Source organism: Asterias amurensis, chromosome 22 (assembly GCF_032118995.1).
Source record: "Asterias amurensis chromosome 22, ASM3211899v1".
In the NCBI taxonomy this organism is placed as follows: Eukaryota; Metazoa; Echinodermata; class Asteroidea; order Forcipulatida; family Asteriidae; genus Asterias; species Asterias amurensis.
In genome coordinates this window covers 5826934-5851757 of record NC_092669.1, presented here as the reverse complement: position 1 = coordinate 5851757, position 24824 = coordinate 5826934, and the positions used below count along the sequence as shown (strand labels likewise).

The 24824-nt window shown below is 40.2% G+C and overlaps 1 protein-coding gene across 1 annotated transcript; it reads left to right on the top strand.

The window, feature by feature from the left end:
- Positions 1-2232: 2232 nt before the first annotated feature.
- LOC139954021 (uncharacterized) lies at positions 2233-24156 on the top strand. The gene is made up of 12 exons (XM_071953655.1): positions 2233-2342; positions 8778-8904; positions 13188-13427; positions 13717-13876; positions 14554-14681; positions 15067-15327; positions 16087-16194; positions 16660-16857; positions 17730-17918; positions 20170-20376; positions 21441-21531; positions 23368-24156. Exons 2-12 carry the CDS (start codon positions 8826-8828, stop codon positions 23537-23539), a joined length of 1833 nt encoding a protein of 610 aa, XP_071809756.1. The 5' UTR covers positions 2233-2342; positions 8778-8825; the 3' UTR covers positions 23540-24156.
- Positions 24157-24824: the final 668 nt, after the last annotated feature.

The following is a 24824-nucleotide window of genomic DNA, read 5'->3' as shown; positions in this document are numbered from 1 at the left end:
ATCAAATTCATTGAGACGTTTCAGAGATTGTTTTCTTTTTCCGTAAACCTTGCATACAAACACTGCAAGCAATCAACTACGCACACCCTTATCAATGAAAAGTCAAGAATTTCGAAAATCCACAAGGGCCCACATTGTTCTGCTCAAAGTTTATTGTATTGTTTCGTACGACAACTTGGCCTCTGAATGACCTATTGCACCACAGAGCATCTAGAATGCAAAATTTTCCCGGCCCCTTAAGTGGGCCCGGACCAACGCCGTAAAGGCTTAACTCACTCGCATACTCACTCTTTGACAGTTTTGCCCCCTAAAATTTGTGTCATATAAACATCCTCAAAAAGGTTCTACTGCTGCTCACATTTTAAAGTCTTTATGTTTTGTTTCATTCATTATGCCTGTTAATGGCTTAAGATTGCGCCTGTTACTGGCTTAAGATTGCCAGAGCATCCAGATGCAAATTTCCCCGAGCCCTTGAGTGGGCCCGGACCCCACGCCTCACCCGTTGCGCGCCTGGATTTGTCTATCCATGCAGAAATAATAAGGATACACAGCTATAATGGGAGACTTTGAGGCGCTAGATGGCAGCAGACTTACCAGGTAAATTTCCATTGTTTACGTAGTTCTGGGCATGCGCACATTACCGAGAACAATCGACCACGAAGCAAACTTCCAAAGTCCCCGGGTAACCCACCAGACTGTCTAGTGGCAATACATTGTGTGTAGCTCAAAGTATTGACCTCATATCGATTCATATGGATATTCATTGAATGGTAAATTTGTATATACCCAACCTGTCACAGCCCTTTACACTTTTAAATGGGGTGTTTTATTTGGATGGAACAACTCGTCATCAGGCCTTTAGAATTCCCCATATCAAACTGAGCAGGGGATAACAGTTTAACCGTCGATTTCACCAAACTCTTTCTAACTTGGATTTATCTTTCGTATCCATAGACGTTAGGACGCATTAAACCCATCGTAAGTTAAAAGACCGAGTTACTCGTCTTAACTCGAGATATAGGATTAATCAAAGCGTTTCGTGCAGTCGGCTGCATGACAATGAGTCAATGGTCAGTTTTCTCTAGACTGTAAACATATTTTAGACTTTTATTTGGGGGTGTATGCTTAGCACTCCAAGCCTTGGGTACATGTGGTGCACCCAGATATGTCATTGGTCTAGGGGTGAGAGTTAGAGCGGAGTCAGTAAGGAAGAGCATTATTTTTGCGGGCCTTTTCGAAACCTCGGCGTCGGGCTAGCTTGGACCCGTGATCATGTTTCGATAATATTGCGCGTGCTTTGCGTACGTGCTCAGGGCTTCATAAGAGAGAATGGATGGAGCCTGAAGCTGAACCCAAAGCCGAAGCCGTGTATTCGAACAGAGCCCATATTAACCGTTATATTTGTAACGACGTGCAAAACGTGCACAACCTTACGCCACAACAAAAGACACACCACGTGCAGACGCAGTCAACTGGAACGTGTTACTATGGTGTTACAAAGCAGGAGAGAAAGGGAATTTCCCTGAGCTTTACCAATACATCTAAAACCGTATTAGTGACCTCATTGTGCACGAGTCATATTTATTTGAGAGGAGGCAGGAATTATACATTTTGGCGTCCACGGAGCATAGAGTAAGTTTGCTTGATGACCACCTTGTTTGAACAACCAACAACTGAAGATATTTCATTATTTTGACGTTTTGAACTTGCTTTATCGATACGTGACGGTAACTGTTCCCCAATCGGGATTAAGAAGGTAAACAATTACTTATATATTTTGTTGTTGATTAAATTATTTTTTAATTAAGTGCGTACCTCGAATGATTGAAGATGTACGCACTAGCTTGGACCCGTGATCATGTTTCGATAATATTGCGCGTGCTTTGCGTACGTGCTCAGGGCTTCATAAGAGAGAATGGATGGAGCCTGAAGCTGAACCCAAAGCCGAAGCCGTGTATTCGAACAGAGCCCATATTAACCGTTATATTTGTAACGACGTGCAAAACGTGCACAACCTTACGCCACAACAAAAGACACACCACGTGCAGACGCAGTCAACTGGAACGTGTTACTATGGTGTTACAAAGCAGGAGAGAAAGGGAATTTCCCTGAGCTTTACCAATACATCTAAAACCGTATTAGTGACCTCATTGTGCACGAGTCATATTTATTTGAGAGGAGGCAGGAATTATACATTTTGGCGTCCACGGAGCATAGAGTAAGTTTGCTTGATGACCACCTTGTTTGAACAACCAACAACTGAAGATATTTCATTATTTTGACGTTTTGAACTTGCTTTATCGATACGTGACGGTAACTGTTCCCCAATCGGGATTAAGAAGGTAAACAATTACTTATATATTTTGTTGTTGATTAAATTATTTTTTAATTAAGTGCGTACCTCGAATGATTGAAGATGTACGCACTGCGTGTGTGCATTAATTGGATGGCTTGAAACAACATGAATATTTTGTCAGATGCAGTTAGAGTTATGTAAGGGTGCGCGTATAGCTGCAGATGAGATTACTTCAGCCGGGGTTCCTTAAAGACACTGGGCACTTGGTACTTGTCAAAGACCATTCGTCCCACTTGGTGTATCTCAACATGTGCATAAACAAACTTGTGAAAATTTGAGCTCAATTGATCGTCGATGTTGCGAGATAACATATGAAAGAAAAAAACACCCTTGTCACAGGAAGTTGTGTGCTTTCAGATGCTTGATTTTGAGACCTTAAAGTCACCTGGAAATATAATTTTTTTTATTTCAAACATAAGAGTATATGCTGACGAACAATAAAACAACTTTTTAGTAATTTTTGTCACGATTTATATGTTTAAAAAATATATAAAGTTGTTTGGGGGGCTGACTCCGCCTACCCCTTTTGTGACGTCAATCGAGGCAGACTTTGCCTGCAATGCGTATAGTAAAAACACGTGTAAAGTACATGTATGTCCAAGTCGTGAGTTGGTACATTTCAAAAAGTGTTTTTCTGCAATCAGCAGCAATACACCTACATTCAGCAGCAATACACGATTTGGTCCGTACATGTACTTTGCAATTGTGTTTACTCTACGCATTACAGGCAAAGTCTGCCTCGATTGACGTCACGAACAGCGCCCTCTCGGGTCGGGTTCTACTCTTAAATACCACTTCCAGGTGACTTTAAAACCTAATTCTGAGGTCTCGAAATCAAATTCGTGCGGGAAATTAGTTCTTTCTCGAAAACTACGTCACTTCAGAGGGAGCTGTTTCTCACAATGTTGTACACTATCACAACCTCTCCCCATTACTCGTTACCAAGTTAGGTTTGATCCTAATAATTACTTTGAGTAATTATCAATAATGTTAGTGTCTACTGCCTTGAATGCTTGGCTTTTGTTTTGTGTAACCCGTTCTAAAATATATTGTCGAGGTGTCAGTTATGGCAATGTACAATACCCCTTTTCGACGGTCGTTCAATGTTTTATAGTTTTTTTAAATAATATTATGATTTGGGAGTGTCGTGGCCGAGCGGTTAAGAGCACCGGATTCAAACTCTGGTGTTTCCGATCAGCAGAGTGTGGGTTCGTATCCCCATGGGGATACGAACCCAGCCGTGACACTTGTGTACTTAAGCAAGACACATAACCATTGCTTCGTCCTTCGGATGGGACGTAAAGCCGTTGGTCCCATTTTCGCCCCGGTGTTCCTGGCTGGATTGGCTGCATATTGCGCCACAGCACCTTGTTAAACCATTACATGGTGCTAAGGATTAGGTTTTATATATCTCAAAATTCACCCCACTCCTTGCAGTAGTAATACCTGGCGCTTTGTATACTTTGGCAAAAGGCGCGTTATAAATACGGTTATTATTAGTGCTTGCGATTGGTTCTCGGTTGTTCGTGTGGAGGCAACTACCAGTAAGAGTATTTTTAAACAAACAGCACTTTTGTTTGTGAACATATATAGTCATAGGATCACCACACTGCAAAAACTGGAGTGTTAAAATTGACGACCTGTGTGTTGTTAAAGAGAATCAGAGTTAACAAAATAAAGAGTGTGTTAAAATGAACCCTTCTTTAATACCAACTACCTTGGTGTTAACTTAATATCCTGTGGTGTTTGGGTATCCGTATACGAATAAAAAAAATTGTGTCACGTTTAACACCCTTAGTTTGCAATTGGTATTTATATTATTTATTTTAAAGACAGTTGACACTATTGGTAATAACTCAAAAAAGTTGTTAGCTAAGAAACTGACTTGGTTACAACATTCTAAGAAATGGCTTGTCCTGAAGTAACGTAGCTTTTGATAAAGGGGTAAATTATCACCCAATGAATAACATACTTCAGCTGAAGCATTTTATTATGCATCTAGAAGCACACAGAGCAAGTGTAACAAGAGTGTTTTATTTTTATTATGCATCTAGAAGCATACAGAGCAAGTGCAACAAGAGTGTTTTATTTTTATTATGCATCTAGAAGCATACAGAGCAAGTGCGACAAGAGTGTTTTATTTTTATTACGCATCTAGAAGCATACAGAGCAAGTGCAACAAGAGTGTTTTATTTTTATTATGCACCCAAAAACCCACACAGTTGTGCACACGGGTGTTTTTTCTCTATTATTCTCTTGTAAATTCGATTACCAAAACGTTCACACACAAAGTGAAAATACTGGTCTTTACCAAATGTGTCCAGTTCCTGTAGTGGCTGCAAAGACATTGGCTATACATTATCAACAGTTGTTCTTGGTGACGTATTAATAAATGTCGCATACAGACAATGGAATACATTAAACAAACTAAAAGACTATAAAAAACATCTAAATTAGGGGAACATCATTAGCAGAAATTACTACATAACAAGTTCTATAAAAACATGAAACATGTACATGTATGTCTGTGTTTTGTTTCCTTGTTTGTCTGAGTTCCTTTTTACAAGCTTCTGCTTTTTAAAACGGCCCATACTCTATTTATTACATCGGTGTTTCCTGTTTCTTAAAGCCATTATACACTTTCGGTAAACAGTATTGTCCAAGTCCCACACTTCGTGTATTACAACTTATATATAAAACAACAAACCTGTGAAAATTTAGGCTCAATCGGTCATGGGAGTCGGGAGAAAATAACGCGAAAACCCATGGAATAATATTTCAGGAGAAGTCTTTTACCATTACCTTCTGTAAACCCTGTAAGTTATTTGTAAAGCTGTGATTTTTTTTTCTTTCTGTACCGAAAGGGTCCAATGGCTTTAAGTTAAGAAATTTGGATTTGAATAGACGATGTGACCTCTGACGTCACAAGAAAACCATAACATGATTCTCGCGCATATTGCCGGGCAAAACCTTTGTGTTTTGGCAGCCAGCTAGAAAGTGTACGCAAACTTACTATGACAACGCAACTCAGTGCCCGGCGAAACATGACGTATATAGTGTTTTGTCAACAGAGGGCGGTTTGAATACAAACAAAGGTCACATGGTCTATACAGCAACGGACTCAAATTCCCACACAAACACAAATGCAACTCGATCCACATCAAAATAACTACTCATAAATGACTACAGATGGTGACGGTTTCGCAATAGTGGATGGAAAGCCCGAATAATTGGAATTTCCCCACGGCGCACTTCATAGATCTACATCAAGTGTTGGCGAAGGCCAATAAATTGATTCAAAGTAGTCCGGGAGCGTAATAAACATAAATTGAACAAAAGAAAACCTTGAATAAGTGGTCTGAATGCCCTCCGCATAATCATTACACAGGGGTATTGTAGTGACAAGTCTTTCAGTAAAATTTATGCCCAGGTTGGTGGGTTGACCTTTTGTGTCAGACTCGTTCTAACAACCAATAGCCACTTGCTCCCAATAGAAACTGATGCAAAAATCCTGCGTGGTAAACTTACAATTTTTAATCAGTTTAGGGTCACTCTGTCTCAGAAATTGGTCTGGCCGCATGGATTTAATCACAATGATGCTTTGTTACAAGTTGAGAGGTATCCTGGTGTCATGGGTTTTCAGTAGGATATCAAGAAAATTGTTCACAATCAAAAACACACTTCAACAGGTGTTGAAATCTTACAAGTTTTGATGTTACGTTGCGTGCGAGAGATAGTCCGCCATTTACAGTGCTAATGCATGCACGACATTGGAGCGACGTCATCTGTTTACATTACTTTCATTGGTTGGTATTTTATTGAATATTCAGAAGCTAGTATGACGTTCAAAATAAATAAAAAATCTCATTCAATTAATATTTAACAAATTTAATTACATTGTTGTCCTATAAGACATAATATGGCTACTTGATTATAATCCGGAGATATCACAAGGCATGACAGTAAAACACTCCAACCCCCTTGAAGCACAAAACAATACGTTTTCCTCCATTTCAGACCGTCAATGTTTGGTTTCAGGAGATAAGAAACCAATCTTTTATATTTTCTATTTATTGTAGACATATTATTTGTTACGTTTATGAGAATTTATCACAGTTCTGCAGTTAACTAGACCTTTGTTTTCTTCCCATTTTCAATTAAAATATTTTAATTTTGTCCCCATAATTATTGGCACACCATAGAATCCCAAATAGCAACCACATTACGTGATCTATCTAGTGACTGAAGGAAAATGAAACTCAATCTAGCAGATGATAATTTTGTTTTGAACTTTTAAGGTTGGATGTTGTTTCTTTGACTCTTTTGATTGTTGGCATAAGAATGCACGAGTGATTTATACCGAAATTCTTCTTTTTATAAATGTTTGAGCATAACTTACGACAAGAAACTTAAATCTCAGCATGATTAAGCCTGAATAAAACACAGACCGTGAATAAGCTGGCCGAGCTTCTGTCACCGGTGGAGCTTGCACAGTCTCGCGGTAAACGGGAATCAAAGTTGGGGTCGAAAACATATTATAAGGGTCGATAACGTATGACCCTACGATAGTGCATTCTGCTCTACCAGCAAGGCCCCAAGTGGATGATACCCATGTCTACATCCTTACACTCTACCAGCAAGGCTCCAAGTGGATGATACCCATGCCTATATCCTTACACTCTACCAGCAAGGCCTCAAGTGGACGATACCCATGCCTACATCCTTACACTCTACCAGCAAGGCTCCAAGTGGATGATACCCATGCCTACATCCTTACACTCTACCAGCAAGGCTCCAAGTGGATGATACCCATGCCTATATCCTTACACTCTACCAGCAAGGCTCCAAGTGGATGATACACATGCCTACATCCTTACACTCTACCAGCAAGGCTCCAAGTGGATGATACCCATGCCTACATCCTTACACTCTATCAGCAAGGCTCCAAGTGGATGATACCCATGCCTACATCCTTACACTCTACCAGCAAGGCTCCAAGTGGATGATACCCATGTCTACATCCTTCTGTGAAGGGGGAGCAGTGTTTCAGCCCCAGGAGCACGTTCTCCTGGTGATATTTTGTGTAAAGCCCGCACCTTCAAGTGGCCGTCCGGCCTTTTAATAATAGGCGATGTCTCGTAAAAGCAAAGATGTATTAAACCAGGATGGGACAATATAACAAATAAACTTGTATTTTTTTTACTTTAGTCGTCTTGCGAAATCCTGTAAATTGATTCGTTCGATTAGCTGAACCCTGGTCAACCCGGGTCTCCCATGTGCGTTCGATTAGCTGAACCATTAGCTCATCTCTGGTTAACCCGGGTCTCCCCGGTGCATCCGATTAGTTCAACCCTGGTAAACCCGGGTCTCCCTAGTGCGCCCGATTAGCTGAACCCTGCCAACCCTGGTCTCCGATGTGCGTTCGATTAGCTGAACTATCAGCTCATCTCTGGTCAACGCGGGTCTCCTCGGTGCATCCGATTAGCTGAACCCTGGTGAACCCGGGTCTCCCGATGCGTTGGATTAGCTCATCTCTGGTTAACCCGGGTCTCCCCAGTGCATCTGACTAGCTTAACCCTGGTCAACCCGAGTCTCCCTGTTGCATTCTATTAGCTTAACCCTTGTCAACCCGGGTCTCCCTGGTGCGTTTGATGAGCTGAACCCTGGTCAACCCGTTCAAGTCGCATTGTAAAAGAAGATACACGTTAAAGGGTAACGTTGCCTTTGATCGGGCGAGTTGGTCTATGAAAAGCGTTTGGAAACCGTTTGTTATAAATAATGTGTTTGGAAAGATGGTTTAAAAATAGAATGTAATATTCCACACAAAATAGTTCGCAAAATAAAAGGAAAACCGTGCAAGTTCGAGGCATATTTGTGTGGGCCATTATATTATACTTTTAAAGGCAGTGGACACTATTGGTAGTTACTCAAAATAAATACTATCATAAAACCTTTCTTGATTACGAGTAATGGGGAGAGGTTGATAGTATAAAACATTGTGATAGACGGCTCCCTCTGAAATAACGTAGTTTTCGAGAAAGAATAAATTTTCCACGAATTTGATTTTGAGACCTCAGATTTAGAACTTGAGGTTTCGAAATCAAGCATCTGAAAGCACACAACTTCGTGTGACCATGATGCGACTAGGGTGTTTTTTCTTTCGTTATATTTCGCAACTTCGAGGACCGATTGAGCTCAAATTTTCAAAGGTTTGTTATTTTGTGCATATGTTGAGATACACCATGTGTGAAGACTATTCTTTTACAATTACCAACAGTGTCCAGTGTCTTTAAAACATCTTCCCAACCATATGCATTTTATAACAAACGGTTTCAAACACTTTTCATAGACCAACTCGCCCGATCACAGGCAACGTTCACTTAAAGTAAACTAATCATTATTTGTTATGATTTTTTTTTAGTGTACTCGAATCTCATTTGTTGCTCGAGGATAGAGAGCGCTGTTCACAATGAGTGGTCTCTACCAGGCTACGTGCCAGGTGATGAAGCTAGTTATTTTGCTTTTTACCTGCAATTTTACACTAGCAGGTAAGTATTTAAATTCACATTCAAACTTACATTTATTACCATACTTCATGAAAACAGTACAAACAATAATTTATACAGGAGTACCCATTAAACAATGCTATTTTATAAGGCAGAGATTATTTAAGTATGGAGGCATAATCTTTTGTTGTATCTGTATGTCCTTTGTTGCTTTTGGGAAAAAATAAATAAAATAATTTTGAAGCCGAGGCCTGTGTTGATATGCTTACAGTTAGGGACAGACAAACATAACCTAAACAGGAACAAGAACGCACAGACAGACAATTAGAACAAAGACAGAAATGGTAAAGACAACGATGATAAGAAAAAATTTATCCCCGATGCAAATTTAACATCTATTATATCGTTGCGGTACCCGCTGCTAAAACATAAGATTCGAACTGCCTCTGGCTGCCGGGCAACCTCGGTAGTCTAGTTGGTAAGACACTGCTCTAGAATTGTGAGAGTCGTGGGTTCGAATCCCACCCGAGTAACATGCCTGTGATATTTTTTTCACAGGACTCGGGAAAGTACTGAGTATACAGTGCTAACACACATCGGTGTATGGGTAAAAACCAAAGTTAATAGTCTTTATCCCCGATGCAAATTTAACATCTATTATATCGTTGCGGTACCCGCTGCCAAAACATAGGATTCGAACTGCCTCTAGCTGCCGGGCAACCTCGGTAGTCTAGTTGGTAAGACACTGCTCTAGAATTGCAAGGGTCGTGAAAGTTTTCACAGGACTCGGGAAAGTACTGAGTATACAGTGCTAACACACATCGGTGTATGGGTAAAAACCAAAGTTAATTAACAATGCTGCCTCCCATGTTGCTGCCTCCCCGGTTGTTGCCACCCGAGTTGTTGCCCCCCCCCTGTTGCTGCCTCCCTGGTTGTTGCCTCCCCAGTTCCTGCCCTCCCATTTTGTTGCCCCCAGTTGATGCCACCCTTGTTGTTGCCTCCACAGTTGTTGCCTCCACAGTTGTTGCCTCCACAGTTGTTGCCTCCACAGTTGTTGCCTCCACAGTTGTTGCCTCCCTAGTTGTGGCCACCCCAATTGCCAGGCAACAACAGGGGAGGCACCAGGTGAGGAGGTACATGTACCAGCGAGGAAGGCACACAACTGGGGAGGCAACAACAGGGGAGGCAACTGATCTAATTGTCGAGAGCATCGTGGAATCACACAAAGACGGGATATGGATGAAGCACAGCGGACACTGTGGCTGCTGACGATGCCTGAATATGCTCAGAGAAGCTGAGTAGCTACAACAACGCAACAAGCTAAATCAAATATGGCAAAGACAGCAATCATTCTTGAGTACCTAGAAAGCCATAATCCATTTGAAAAGAATCACTGTCTCTAAGACGTCATCAGGCATCGCATCAAATAGTGTGTCAAACGTCTGGTCTTCAACGTTTGCCATGGACACAGGGACAAACATACCGACAGATTATCAACACATCAGCAACGTGAAACCAAAATTATGTGCAAACCTTTTTGCAGTCAATCTTTCAGCCAAAGTCAGAATAAACCTTGATTGGCCACTCAACATGGCGGCAAAGAGTCACAAGAGTGTCTCAATCCAATGACCACACTCAACAGATGATGCTTCAAAGTAACACGCATACAGGGTATACTTGAAGGCCCAAGTTTGGAACAGCAATGTAGAAATGCAACCTAATGATCGGGAGGGGGGGGGGGGCAGTGTGAAACTTTGCTTGCTACAAGAGAAAATGTACAACAATCCAGCCCCAGAGGATTGTTGATACCATGATGTTTGTGTAAAATAAATGGGTTCAATTTGCACCTATTCGCTTGGGAAATGACTAGAAGAATGCATTTGCACCTAGATTCCGTCGGATGAATTTGATTGTTAATTTCTTTGATTTTATTGAATGTCATCAATAGAGGTCATTTGGGACAGGGTGGAATCATTCATCCCAAATAATTCATTTATTATTAATTTCAATGTTATGGGAAGCCATGTAATGATGAATTTGAGTGGAGAAAACCAATTTCACGTATGTTTGACCCCTTGACCTTTGACCTAGTTGTTTGGGAAAGGGTCATTTGAGTATACAAATATGTTTTTTAGATTCCCAAGGTCATGTTTCTGTTCACCTCTAACACAACATTTTTCTTAAAAATGAATATTTTTAGAGATAATGGACCTTAAAGTTTGATAATTACGACCTAATTTAAATATGCAAATTAGGTCATTTTTGGGTTGAAACACTTGTCCCATTTTGGATATGTCATCAATAACCACCCAATAAACAAGACTCAACAATAAAACAAACTTTTGTATGGTGGCCCTGAAGGGACATCGCATATCGCAAACGTGTGCGCATACATATGCAATGTCGTGAAACAATTCGCAAATATGTGCGCACACGAATGCAATGTCGTGAAACAATTCGCGAATATGTGCGCACACGTATGCAATGTCTCGAAACAATTCGCGAATATGTGCGCACACGTATGCAATGTCGTGAAACAATTCGCGAATATGTGCGCACACGTATGCAATGTCGTGAAACAATTCGCGAATATGTGCGCACACGTATGCAATGTCGTGAAATAATTCGCGAATATGTGCGCACACGTCTGCGAATATTATTTGCGATGTCGTGAATTTTATTGCATACCATGTTGCATACCTTTGAATAAAATGTCTAATGATCTGGGGGGTTTCTTTCCAACAGTGAGATAAGCGGTAGTCATTGCAGCAGTAGTCTTTGTTGTGAGGCAAGCGAGGCGTGTGGTCGTACTTGGCCTGGTGCCAAGTTCCTGGGTATACACATGCTTTACAGAGGGAGCCTGCTGTAGCGTAGTTGCGATATCGTAACCCTCCTGCCGACGGCGGAGCCGGAGTCGGCAGGAGGGTTACGTTACCGCAACTAGCTGTAGCGCCACAGTACTCCCTAGGTCGGTAACAAATTATCCACAACTATGACATCATCCTAATGGTATGCAACATGGTATGCAATAAAATTCACGACAAATCAAATCGCACTCGTGTGCGCACATATTCACGATTTGGTTCACGAAATTGCATACGTGTGCGCACATATTCGCGAATTGTTTCACGATATTGTATACGTGTGCGCATATATTCGCGATTTGTTTCACGACATTGCATACGTGTGCGCACACGTTTGCGTTATGCGATGTCCCTTCGGGGCCACCATACTTTTGCAATTTGTTTGACTCAACATGAAAAAAATGTCTAAATCTGGTCCTCTACAACACCGGACGGTACCAATCCACTCTACTCACCTCTCCTTTATTACTTGTGTCACAAAACCCCGGGCCACCCTGCCTTCACGCGCAATGCGTCCGAGAAATACCATGACTCCAAAGCACCCCTTAAAAGTTATGGCAAAAACAAATTCTGATATTCAGCTTTCGATAACTACAAAGCAAACTCTGAGAAAACATTTCACTTCGAAACTATGTGGTTATTTAACAAGATATCAGTCTTTATAAAACAAAAAACAAAAAAGAATGTGAGAAGCGTTACTGTCACAACGTTTCTGAGATTATTCATTGATAGTAGGGATACTTTTCCTGCGTGAAAATATTAGCTACGGATTTTAGGAAAAACGAGACCACCTTTTGTAACGCAAATTTCTGGTATTAGCTTCGTGGCATACATATAGAAATAAAACGGTAGAATGGTTCCGAAATTAAAAAAATAAACTTTGCCTTAACAACGTGTACTGATAGCAGTACACACTCAAACAAAGGCGTTGGATGACCATAACTCTGCAATAAAGCAATCATCCAAAGACCAATATAAAGCTATACATTTCTTCAAAGCGTAAAGACCTAGGCCTAATTTCATAGAGCTGCAGCCTAAGCACAAACACGTTGCTCAGCATGAAATGTCTTCCTTGATAAAAAAAGGGGATTTTCAGTATCAGCAAACAACAGCTGAATACCAGTAAAAAGTTAATGCAACAAATGGAAATTTGGTTGGTAATCCTGTTTTAATCAAGGAAGAAATGTCATGCTAAGCAAATTGTTGTGCTTAGCAGCTCTATGAAATTGGTTCCAGATGATCAGAAACACACGAGTTTGAATCCGGCGCTCTTAACTACTAAGCCATGACACGCCATGAGAACTTACATGATTCTCGCAATATCTGCATTTCATAAACACAATTATCTTTTTGTTTGTTTTGTGGTGTTGACTGTTCTTGTTAAAGGGCCCGATGATCGGAGCTCATAATTTTAATTTCTTCATTTCCCCCCTTTTTTTTGTCTTGTGCTTATGCTTGCAGGTGATTTTGCATTGATCGCTGATCTTTCTAATAACAGCATTTATGCGGGAAGCATGGGCAAGGCCCTTGTCGATTTGACACCGCTCCCTCTCAGTGGCTTAAAGGGTCCATTGGCCGTTGACTACGACCCAGTGATGGAAATGGTTTACTGGACTGAGGTTCAAGGTGTGCCGTCTTCAAAGATAGCTAGAGCTCATCTGAACGGCAGCAATCAAATGACACTCGTTGAAAGCCTTAGAGGTGAGACTATATTATGCATTGGTTAAAAGTGAACACAATTGGTTTGCCACGTTGTCCTGCTTGATTTGCACTAAGAAAAAACTCAGAAAATACAGCGGTAACGAAAACGATAACGATACTGCGCAAAGAGAACGCATTCGATTGGTGAATTGCTCCATTCGGAATACGAGGGCGTGCATTTTTTTAACGTTTTCGTTTTCGTTCCCGTTAATCAAGGCCTGTGTGACCGCGCCTTTGTGATACTTTGTTGTTTTCTATGACAATAATCTGTATCTCCTCCCCCTTACAGTACCGGATGGTTTGAGTTTGGACCTGACTTCTCGCATGATGTACTGGACGGATATGGTTTTTATGCACATTATGCGAGCCACTATGGATGGAGAAAACAAAGAAGTTATCGTTGAAAATATTGGATCCCCTAGAGCCATCGTTGTTCACCATCTATCGGGGTAAGGGTTTACTTTACACTGAGCTATCGCCTTTAAAGGGAAGGTACACGTTTGGTAGTTACTCAAAATGTGTTCTGCGCCTCTGATAATTTTGTATGTAAGGGGCGCAATATAAATTTTAAATAGTATTATTATTATTATTATTATTATTATTATTATTATTATTATTATTATATTAAAACAAATATTAACTTAAAAACTGACTTTGTAACGAGCATTTGAGAGCTGTTGATAGTAAAAACATTGTGGGAAACAACTCCCTCTGAAGTAACGTTGTTTTTTAGAAAGAGGTAATTCCACATTAAAATAATAAAAGACCGATTGATGAGCCCAAATTTTCACAGGTTTGTAATGTTATGCTATGATGGGATCACCAAGTAAGAAGACAGGTCTTTACCAATTACCAATAGTGTTCCTTCACTAGTTCTAAGTCTGAGGTCTCGAAATCAAGTTCGTGGAAAATTACTTCTTTCTCGAAAAGTCACCTCAGAGGGAGCTATTTCTCACAATGTTTTTTTTACTTTCAACCTCTTCCCATTACTCGTAATCAAGTAAGGTTTTATATAATATGCCCAACAAATATTTTGAGTTATTATCAATAGTGTCCACTGCGCCCTTTAAGTATAAGTTTTACACCAATTAGAATAACTACCAGTATATTGTTTTATCCTCATCAGGTTCATCTACTGGACCGACTGGGGGGATTACCCTAAGATTGAGAGGGCAGATCTAGACGGGGGAAATAGGATAACCCTGATTGAAGGAGAGTTGGGCTGGCCAAACGGAATATTAGTCGATCACGAAAGTAAGGATTTTTACCCCGTCTTTGATATCTCATTATATAAACATTACATTTTTTTTTCTTTGCTCACAAAACAGTTGCTGGCAGTGTGAGCACTTAATGTAGTCCAACATGTACATAAACTCACAAACCTGGTGAAGTTTGAGATCGCCCATCTGGGTCACGAGAAAATAGTGAAAAAAACGATTCCATATTTTGGATGACACCGATTAAAAACAAAAAGCGCTGCTCCTCAAATATGACGTTCCAGACAGCAATACTTCAAGGGATGTTTTCTACTAACATCAACTATAGACCGTGTAAGTTTTATGTAAATCTGTGATCCCACAGACACGATTTTTATTACCACTTTTGTAATGTTCCTCGTTTCTTCTTTGCCATCTTACAGATAACATGTTGTATTGGTGCGACGCCAGCCTCGACAAGATAGAACGAAGTGACCTTCTTGGAGAAAATCGGCAGTTCGTCAAAAATTTGACGGAGCTTAATCTCCCTTTCCATCCTTTTGATTTGGCTGTTTACAAAGATGAAATATATTGGACTGATTGGAACTATGTAGCTCTTCTTAGGGTGAACATAAATGGTCTAGGGGAGCAGGTCTTTGGGCCACTCGTATTCGAACGGGCTGCAGGACTACACATTCAATTAGGTTAGTTGCCCATAATTATCGAGGAGTTTTGATGACCGTTAACATTGGTTCAACTCTTTAGGGGCACAATTGACACACTTGGAAACTGTCAAAGACCAGTATTTTCACTTGGAGTATCATAGCATAATGTGTAAAATAACAAACCTCTGACATTTTTTTGCAGAAAAATCTTGCAACAAATTGGCGGAAATCTTGCAACGATTTGACAGACATCTTGTAGTGATTTAACTGAAATCTTGCAGTCGTTTAACGGAGATTTTGCAGTAATTTGACTGAAATTTTGCAGAGGTTTAACTTTATTTTTGACTGCACCAATTTGACTGCAATCTTGCAGTGATTTGAACAAAATCTTACAATAATTTGGCAGATATATTGTAGTGATTTGAACGAACTCTTGCGATATTTGGCAGAAATCTTGCAGTGATTTGACTGAAATCTCGCAGTGATTTGACTGACATATTGCAGTGATTTAGCTGAAATCTTGCAGTGATTTGACTGAAATCTTGCAATGATTTGGCAGTAATCTTGCAATGATTTGGCAGTAATCTTGCAGCGATTTGACAGAAGACTTGCAGTGATTTGACTGAAATCTTGCAGTGATTTAGCTGAAATCTTGCAGTGATATAACTGAAATCTTGTCAGTGACTTGCAGTGATTTGACAAAACACACTTAGCCCGATGCTGCCTATCTAAGATAAAATTGCTGTTATAAATTGGTTTTCACTTTTTCAAAATAATGATTCATTTTGTGATAACTAGAACCCGACTATTGTGAAAGTTCCCCGTGTGAGACTGGAGCGACATGTGTGGACATCATCAACGGGTTTCAATGTTTGTGTCCTCCCGGATCTGCAATATGTTCTCAAGGTATGTAAACGTTGATAATTATTTTTACCTTTTTTTACAAGTCGCCAAACACACAAGGCCTGAAAGTCACTTCAAGGTGTTGGCAACAATCACTTTTTGTGGCCATTGCCACATACAGTAGGGCTGAAACAGGGTTACCCCCTTCAAAGTCCATACCGATGTAGGCTTGGGAAACATCCTTCAGAAGCCTGCCAGGAAGAGCAGACAGAAAAACCTCCCCCAATGGTACGAAACAACAGTTGAGTTCTTTTACGTGCGTTACACAACACACGGGTCTGACGGTTTTCTGTCCCATCCGAAGGACGAAGCAAAAGTTCAGTGATTTGCTTGAGGACATAAGTGTCACAACTTGGACTCGAACCCACACTCTGCCGATCAGAAACACAGTATTGTGAAATCGGTGCTCTTAACCGCTCGGCCACGACACTTCCGCAATCAATGCATGGTTTTTATTATTTGTCACAGATCCTTCAGATGCTGGCTGTATGTTTACCAGTGACCAAAAAGATAGCGTAACTATTGTACCGGATAAAGATATCTACCAACCCGGGGAACAAGTGGAGATCTCATGCCCAAGTGGATACAGAGTCAGTGGATCTATCGAACGGATTTGCAGATCGGATTTGACATGGTCGGGAGAAGCAACTATGTGCATTGCCGAAGGTATTGCTACAATATACGAGTAATATGATATACTAGTACTATGATATATTAGTGGCTAGCTTCTTAAGCAGCGCGCACTGCCGTCACCCAGTGACGCTCAATGCGCTTTAAAAACATTGGACACTATTGGTAATTGTCAAAGACCAATCTTCTCACTTGGTGTATCTCAACATATGCATAAAATAACAAACCTGTGACAATTTGAGCTCAATTGGTCGTCGAAATTGCGGGATAACTATGAAAGAAAAAAAAACAACACCCTTGTTACACGAAGTTGGGTGCTTTCATATGCTTGATTTCGAGACCTCAAAATCTAATTCTGAGGTCTCGAAACCAAATTCGTGGAAATTACTTCTTTCTCGAAAACTACGTCACTTCAGAGGGAGCCGTTTCGCACAATGTTTTATACCATTAAACTCTCCCCATTACTCGTTACAAAGTAAGGTTTTATACCATTCATTATTTTGAGTAATTGCCAACAGTGTACACTGCCTTTGACATTCAGTATTTTCCCGCAAGGTAGGTAGGACTACTTTGGATTATGATATCTACTCCTTTTGTTCTGCATGATGTTCATGTAATAATTTGTTTGCAAGGTGCTGTGGTGCAATATGCTGCCAAAAAACACCAGGGTGAACCCCCTTCTCTGTTCGATAAGTGCTCGTGGTTCATTTACGCGCGTTACACAAAACAAGGACCAACGATTTTACGTCCCATCCGAAGGACGAATCAATAGTGTCTGGCTTAAGGACACATGTGTCACGACTTGGACTCGAACCAAAACTCTACTGATCAAACACACCAGACTTCGGTGCTCTTAACCGCTCAGCCACGACACTTTCCAAATCAATTGTTTTATTTGTTTCTTTCAGATTCTGGTTGTATGCTTATCAGTGACCAACGAGGTATTGTAACTGTTGTACCGGAAAAAGATGTCTACCTACCGGGTGACCAAGTGCAGATCTCATGCCCAAGTGGATACAGAGTCAGTGGATCTATCGAACGGATTTGCAGATCGGATTTGACATGGTCGGGAGAAGCAACTATGTGCAATGCTGAAGGTATTGCTACAATACAAAAACAAATATATTGTAACACAGATAATCTGTGTCACTATAAAAGTAATAACTGTCATGTAAAATGAAACTCCAAACGCGTATCTTTGGGTAGTCTTGGCCCAAGACTATGGTGCTTGATACTGAATAGTGTACTGCGCGCAGTTGTAATAGGCCAAAGCGCGCCCGCCACGGTATGATTTAGTTTATTGGACGGCTTGTTATCTAGACTATACTGGCAAGCGATTTACAACTGCGCGTACACTATCCAATATCAAGCACCATAGTCTTGGGCCAAGACTAATCTTTGGGCTGATACAGATTTGTTCTTTAAAAATTTGGGGTGCGTTCGATTAGTCTCCCTGTGTCGACCCCGCGGTGCGCCCCTGGAATTATAGGTAATTGTCGAAGACCAGTCTTCTCACTTTACTTAATTTTGCTTTTGTATTTACATTCACATCTCTATTAACTTTTACTTCTCTTTTGTTTTCATCTCAAAGCGCATAGAGACTTCTCTGATTGTGATATCCGCTCTACAAAAATGGTTCATTATTATTATTATTTACTTGGCGTATCTCAACATATGCATAAAACAACAAACCTGTGAACATTTGAACTCAATTGGTCATCGAAGTTGCGAGATAATGGAAGAAAACAACACCATTGTCACACGAAGTTATGTGCTGGCAGACGCTTGAATTCGGGACCTCAAAATCTAATTCTGAGGTCTCGAAATCAAATTCGTGGAAAATTACTTCTTTCTCGAAAACTACGTTACTTCAGAGGGAGCCGTTTCCCACAATGTTTTATACTATCAACAGCTCTCCGTTGTTTGTTACCAATTAAGTTTTATGCTAAAAATTATTTTGAGTAATTACCAATAGTGTCCATCACTGCCTTCAAAAGATGGAGGTAGACTACAATAAACAATGAAGAGAAGGCAGTGGATAGTTGGGAACGGGATCGGGCTCCTAGTGCAAGATTTCTCACTGGGCTGGCTCACACTATGACCACGTTATGGGGAACGGTAACTACGTTAAGCTGCGAATAACAATTTTGAATCACCGCCAACCATCGTGCGTTGCCGTCAATTGTCGCTAACGAACCCGCTAGCGACCGCAGACGGCCGAAATTATCAGACCCGTTCGTCGACAAGTGTTGGAAATTTTGTGACGGCAAAAACAGGTGTTCTGATTCCGCAGATGTCGTTGGAAAAATGCAATCGTCATTTACCTGACGCAGACGGCTGCAACTATCAGTCGCTTGACCGTGTACATAATGTACAGACCCAAGTTGAGGGCAGTGTACACTATTGGTAATTACTCAAAATAATTATTAGCATAAAACCTTACTTGGTAACGAGTAATGGGGAGAGGTTGATGGTATAAAACATTGTGAGAAACGGCTCCCTCTGAAGTGACGTTTTCTGAACTTGTCGAAAAAGAAGTAATTTTCCACGAATTTGATTTCGAGACCTCAGATTTAGAATTTGAGGTCTCGAAATCAAGCATCTGAAAGCACACAACTTCGTGTGACAAGGGTGTTTTAGTCTTTTATTATCTCGCAACTTCGACGAACGATTGAGCTCAAATTTTCACAGGTTTGTTATTTTATGCATATGTTGAGATACACCAAGTGAGACGACTGGTCTTTGACACTTACAAAAGTGTCCAGTGTCTTTAAAGGACTTCATTTTTACGGAATGAAATAATCTTTACAGTAACTTTGCTGCACGAAAAAAACAAAAACAAAACCCAAAACCCCGTATTTCTACTGCAAAATTACCGGAAAAGTATAAAGTTCTTCAACTTGGGTTTGTATGGGTGTACACGGACGGTTTTGGCTGAAATAACAAAGAAGTAATATGTACTTTTTTATGTGTAGAAGTTTGGGCAAAATGTGGTTGAGTGTAATTACGTTAATTAGCACAATTTATATTTGCCGGAAAGACATTATAATCAAGGCGAAAATTCACTTCACGGAATCCGTAAATTTACGGACATTTTTTAACGGCGTTATTCCACGTACTGCATCTCTTTGGAACTCTTTGCCTGGTGCATGTTCCCCTCCATCGGACATTTTCAACATTGTAAAACTGTTGGAATGGCTCCCTGTTCTCTCTGTGTTTATTGGGTGCGAAAAAGCAGAAAGTTTCGTTACACGCTCAAACTTTCTGATAGGAGGAACTAGGTCGGACACACTGGTGGCACATTTACCATGAAACTTGTAGTTCATAATCATGTTTCCCGCTCTGCAGAATCTGGATGTACACGTCCTCGGGACGATTCAAGCGATATTGACGTCATACCAGATAAGGATAATTACTTAACAGGCGACCGTGTTAAGTTTAGCTGCCCCAACGGGTTTCTGCTTAGCTCATCAGCCGAACAGATTTGTCTTTCGAACTCGACATGGTCTGGAGAACAACCACACTGTGTTGTAGATCCAGAAAGTGAAGGTGAAGGTAAGTTACATGTATGTCTATCTGTCCTCAAAGCTATGGAGCAAGCATTCTCACTTTATTTGGGAAAATCTATCCATTTTAAAGGAACACGTTGCCTTGGATCGGACGAGTTGGTCCATAAAAAGCGTTTGTAATCGTTTGTTATAAAATCATATGGGTGGAAAGATGTTGTAAAAGTAGAATACAATGATCCACACAAATTTGCCTCGAAATTGCGTGGTTTTCCTTTCACTTTGCGAACTAACACGGTCGGCCATTTATGGGAGTCCAAAATTTGACTCCCATAAATGGCCGACCGTGTTAGTCGACGAGGTAAAAGGAAAACCATGCAATTTCGAGGCATGTTTGTGTGAATCATTGTATTCTACTTTTACATCTTTTTAACCATATTATGCATTTTACAACAAACGGTTACAAACGCTTTTCAAAGACCAACTCGACCGATCCAAGGCAACGTGTTCCTTTACTAATCCTTTTTTTTATTCAAGATACAAACTGATGTTATTTCTCTCAATCTGTTTCTGTATACAATGCATGTATAAGCCCGACGGTCTATGCAGCCTTGCTATTGCACTCGAAGTAAATAGAAAGTACTTAAAACGAGGACGTACTAAACGGAAGTACTGTGCTATAGACGGTGTACAAACAGACGAGGTGCACACTAGACTAGGTCCATTTGTAGCGCATTGTTGTCTTGTTCACAGACGACCCAACTCTTATCAGAATTTTAACTGACTATAGACCGTCGAATAAATAACCCCTTGTTGCTATAAAAGTGCCCATGTTGTAGAGCAGGTATTTGAATGGTGACGTCATACTCGATACGGTCTATATAGGGTCACGATATAGACAAATTAGGCCAATTGTTGTAAGAAAACAACAATGCCTATCATATTTTTTTCCACAGGATTGGGAAAGTACTGAGTATGCAGTGCTAACACACATCGGTGTAGGGGTAAAAACCAACAATTAATAACGTTAGTTTGGTTAGACCTAGTCTCCAGAGTGATTCTGTGCATTCTAGTTATAACTTTCTGCTGTTGCTTTTAAAATTGTTTCTTTAGAATTTCCTTTGGTTGTCGTTATCGGCGGAGGTGCCGGGTTGTTCATCATCATCATCATCTTGATAGTTGTTTTCATCATTTGTATAAGCAGGTACGTAAAAGCTTCAAATTAATAGTGTAAAATACAAACTGGGAATTGTAAGAACATAGCTAGCTTGGCAGGCAGCATTTACGGGAAAGGTAAATTAAAATTGTTCCTTATGGTTTCTGGCACAAACAAACCAGGGCCCAAATTCATAGATCTGCGAAGCATAAAAGATTTGCTTAGGATGAAACTTCTTGCTTGATAAAAACAGGATTACCAATCAAATTTCCAAGAGATTTTCAGGATAAGCAAACAACAGCAGAATACCAGTAACAAGCAATATGCAACAAATGGAAATTTAGTTGGTTATTCTATTTTTAGCGAAGGAAGAACTTTCAAGCTAAGCAAATTTGTGTGCTTAGTAGCTCTATGAATTTGGGCCCAGTGAAGTATGCACTATTTCTATTGACTGGGTGTGTTTACATTGAGTAGGCCTAACCTGGGGTTGATTTCACAAAGCAGTATTTTCAGTATTATCAAATTGATGTGTATTGTGACATCATACTTTACTTAGTAACTCCAATTGATTTGCTGTTAAGATCAATCTTGGCTCTTAGTACCTTAAAGGAACACGTTGCCTTGGATCGGACGAGTTGCTATATTATAAAAAGCGTTTGTAACCGTTTGTTATAAAATGCATAATATGGTTGGAAACATGTTTTACGAGTAGAATACAATGCTCCACACAAATTTGCCTCGAAATTGCGTGGCTTTCTTTTTACTTTGCGAACTAGCACGGTCGTCCATTCTGGGAGTCAATTGACTCCCATAAATGGCCGACCGTGTTAGTCGACGAGGTAAAAGGAAACCCGTGCAATTTCGAGGCATGTTTGTGTGGATCATTGTATTCTACTTTTACAACATCTTTCTACCCATATGCATTTTATAACAAACGGTTACAAACGCTTTTCAACGACCAACTCGACCGATCCAAGTCAACGTGTTCCCATTAGCACCCGATGTACACATAATATGTGGACATTTTAGTTAGTGTGCAAATGAAGATGTTGTTTTTGCACTAAGTAAGCTTAAAAAACCATCACTCCTAACAGTGTTCTTCATATAAGTAGGCATGAAGTACACTCATGCACAAAAAGGTTAAGCTGCTGCGTGCATTTATTGTTGACGCCAAATAATTATTAAAGTTGAGTACAGCAAACAAACACTTGTAACACAACTCGCAATTCACCCATTAAAAGCAGACCCGAGTTTGCTTCTGACAGTAACTTTAACAAGATTTTTCATTTCTGCTCAGAAGTTCAAGCAGAAAAACGTTTGATTTAGGACGAAACTGTACCAGTGTGTCTAAAAAAAACCTCTACACTTTTGACATGGCTGCCAAATAAAAAAAAATATGATTGTGTGGGAAATTAAGGTTTAGATGTTTGGACAGCCTATGGATTCAACTTTAATATGATACCAAAAAGTCCGAAAGTAATTCATACTTGGTGAGCACTGCTCACTGAAGAATAGGTAGCCGACATCTTGCGGTGAATTTTGTAAGCTCCAAAGTATTTGACTCTCACAGTGCTTACCCTAACATGATATATACACGGATAGTGCTTCAATATTCAATTTAAACTTAATGTATTTATTTTCATATCTCATGAAAAAAATGAAAAAAAATACTTTATGAATGAATTAACTTATTGATTATTAACAAGATCTGTCATCTATTAAGATCTGTTATGTTCATCTGTTGAAAAGTTCATGGAAAAAAACGTGTGAAATAGGGGGCTACTGTATAGAGTGCTTATTCAATTCAAACATTTGTTTTCATACTTCATGAAAACAGTACAAACAATAATATTGATTAATGTATTTTGTTTCTTCTTAATAAAGGTCGCGATCGCGAAGTTCCAACACCACCAACACCAGTAGTCATTACGATGATAACCATTACTCCAACCCACTTGCATATGAAAATCACATCGACCCCGTATATGAAAGCAACTTCGTCATCAAGCCCGGAACTGAGTCTAGCCCCCCAATGACGTACACAACTTGCATATAAAACTCAGTGTGAATCACGGTCAGACACATTGCGTGGTCTGAACAAAAAGAAGACAAGTATAAGGGAGATCAAAATCTTCGCAGACAACAAACTGTTGGTAAGTTACAGCCACGGCGCTGTTAACTTAACAGGCCGAAATTGAGCCGCGGTTACTTATCATTAAAGTCACCTGGAAGTGGTATTTTTTTTAATTAAAGCTTTTGTCACTAAAATATGTGTTTTTATGAGAGGAATGTGAATAAAAAATTAACTAAGGTTTAAAAATCTTAGTTTTGATTGAATTTACGAGTAGGCCCCGACCCGAGAGGGCGCTGTTCGTGACGTATTTCAAGGCGCGATATTTGGAGAGAAAAATTTGTAGTCGGGCCCCCGTACATTACGTCTGGGAACATGGCACATCAAAACAAATTTAGGCCGTGTCCGAAACGGCGACTTCGGCTACAGCTACGGCTAGATCGCGCGCGTCTGCTATTCTTCAACACTGGTAGACGCGCTGATCTAGACGTAGCTGTAGCCGAAGTCGTCTAGGACCTGCACGCACGGTGAATCGCATGCGGTTCCAACAAAGAATCGTGTCACTTGGCAAAAGCTAAAAACATACCCTCAAAGTTCAAACTTACCCGAATTTTTTCACGTTTAGCAAATGCTCCTCTGAGTTCGTCACGTCTTTTAAATACCTTCTTCGACTTCCTACTAGCTAGAAAAATTGTTGGGACGGCGTCGTGTTTAAGAATGGCTCTTCTCGTCATGTCAAATGAGTTGTGTATCCAGGATTCGAAGCACGACGGCTCAAAGTGTTCGCTGCAGCGCTGAAAAAGACGTCGGACCGGACCACTTTGCTCTAGTTAATCTGACTTTTGCAGCCCACAACCGCCTATACTTGGGATCTGCAGGAAACAGATGAAGACTGACCCCATCTTTAGTTGTTTTGCTGCATCCAGCAGCAATACACCTGGTCGGCATTGCCGGAAAAATGTCAGAAAAAAACCTTTTTCGCAGCGTACAAACTCACGTCTTAGAACTACATGTACTTTTGCACGTGTGTTTATCTACGCATCGAGGGGGGTCTATGTTTGATCGAGGCAAAGTCTTCCTTTTCCTACGTCACAAAAGGGGTAGGCGGAGTCAACCCCCAGTCACTTAATTAATTGTTTTAACATATAAATCGTGACAAACAATTACTCAAAAAATTGTTTTATTGTTAATAAACATATACTCTTATGTTTAACAGAAAAAAATCCTATTTCCAGGTGCCTTTAACCTAACAGGGACAAGAAGTCCAATG

Excerpts from the sequence above, each read along its gene's own strand:
- LOC139954021 (XM_071953655.1), top strand. The coding sequence starts at position 8,826 with ATGAGTGGTCTCTACCAGGCTACGTGCCAGGTGATGAAGCTAGTTATT. Across the intron at positions 13,428-13,716 it reads ACTCGTTGAAAGCCTTAGAG|TACCGGATGGTTTGAGTTTG; the intron begins GTGAGACTATAT and ends TCCCCCTTACAG. Across the intron at positions 16,858-17,729 it reads AACTATGTGCATTGCCGAAG|ATTCTGGTTGTATGCTTATC; the intron begins GTATTGCTACAA and ends TGTTTCTTTCAG.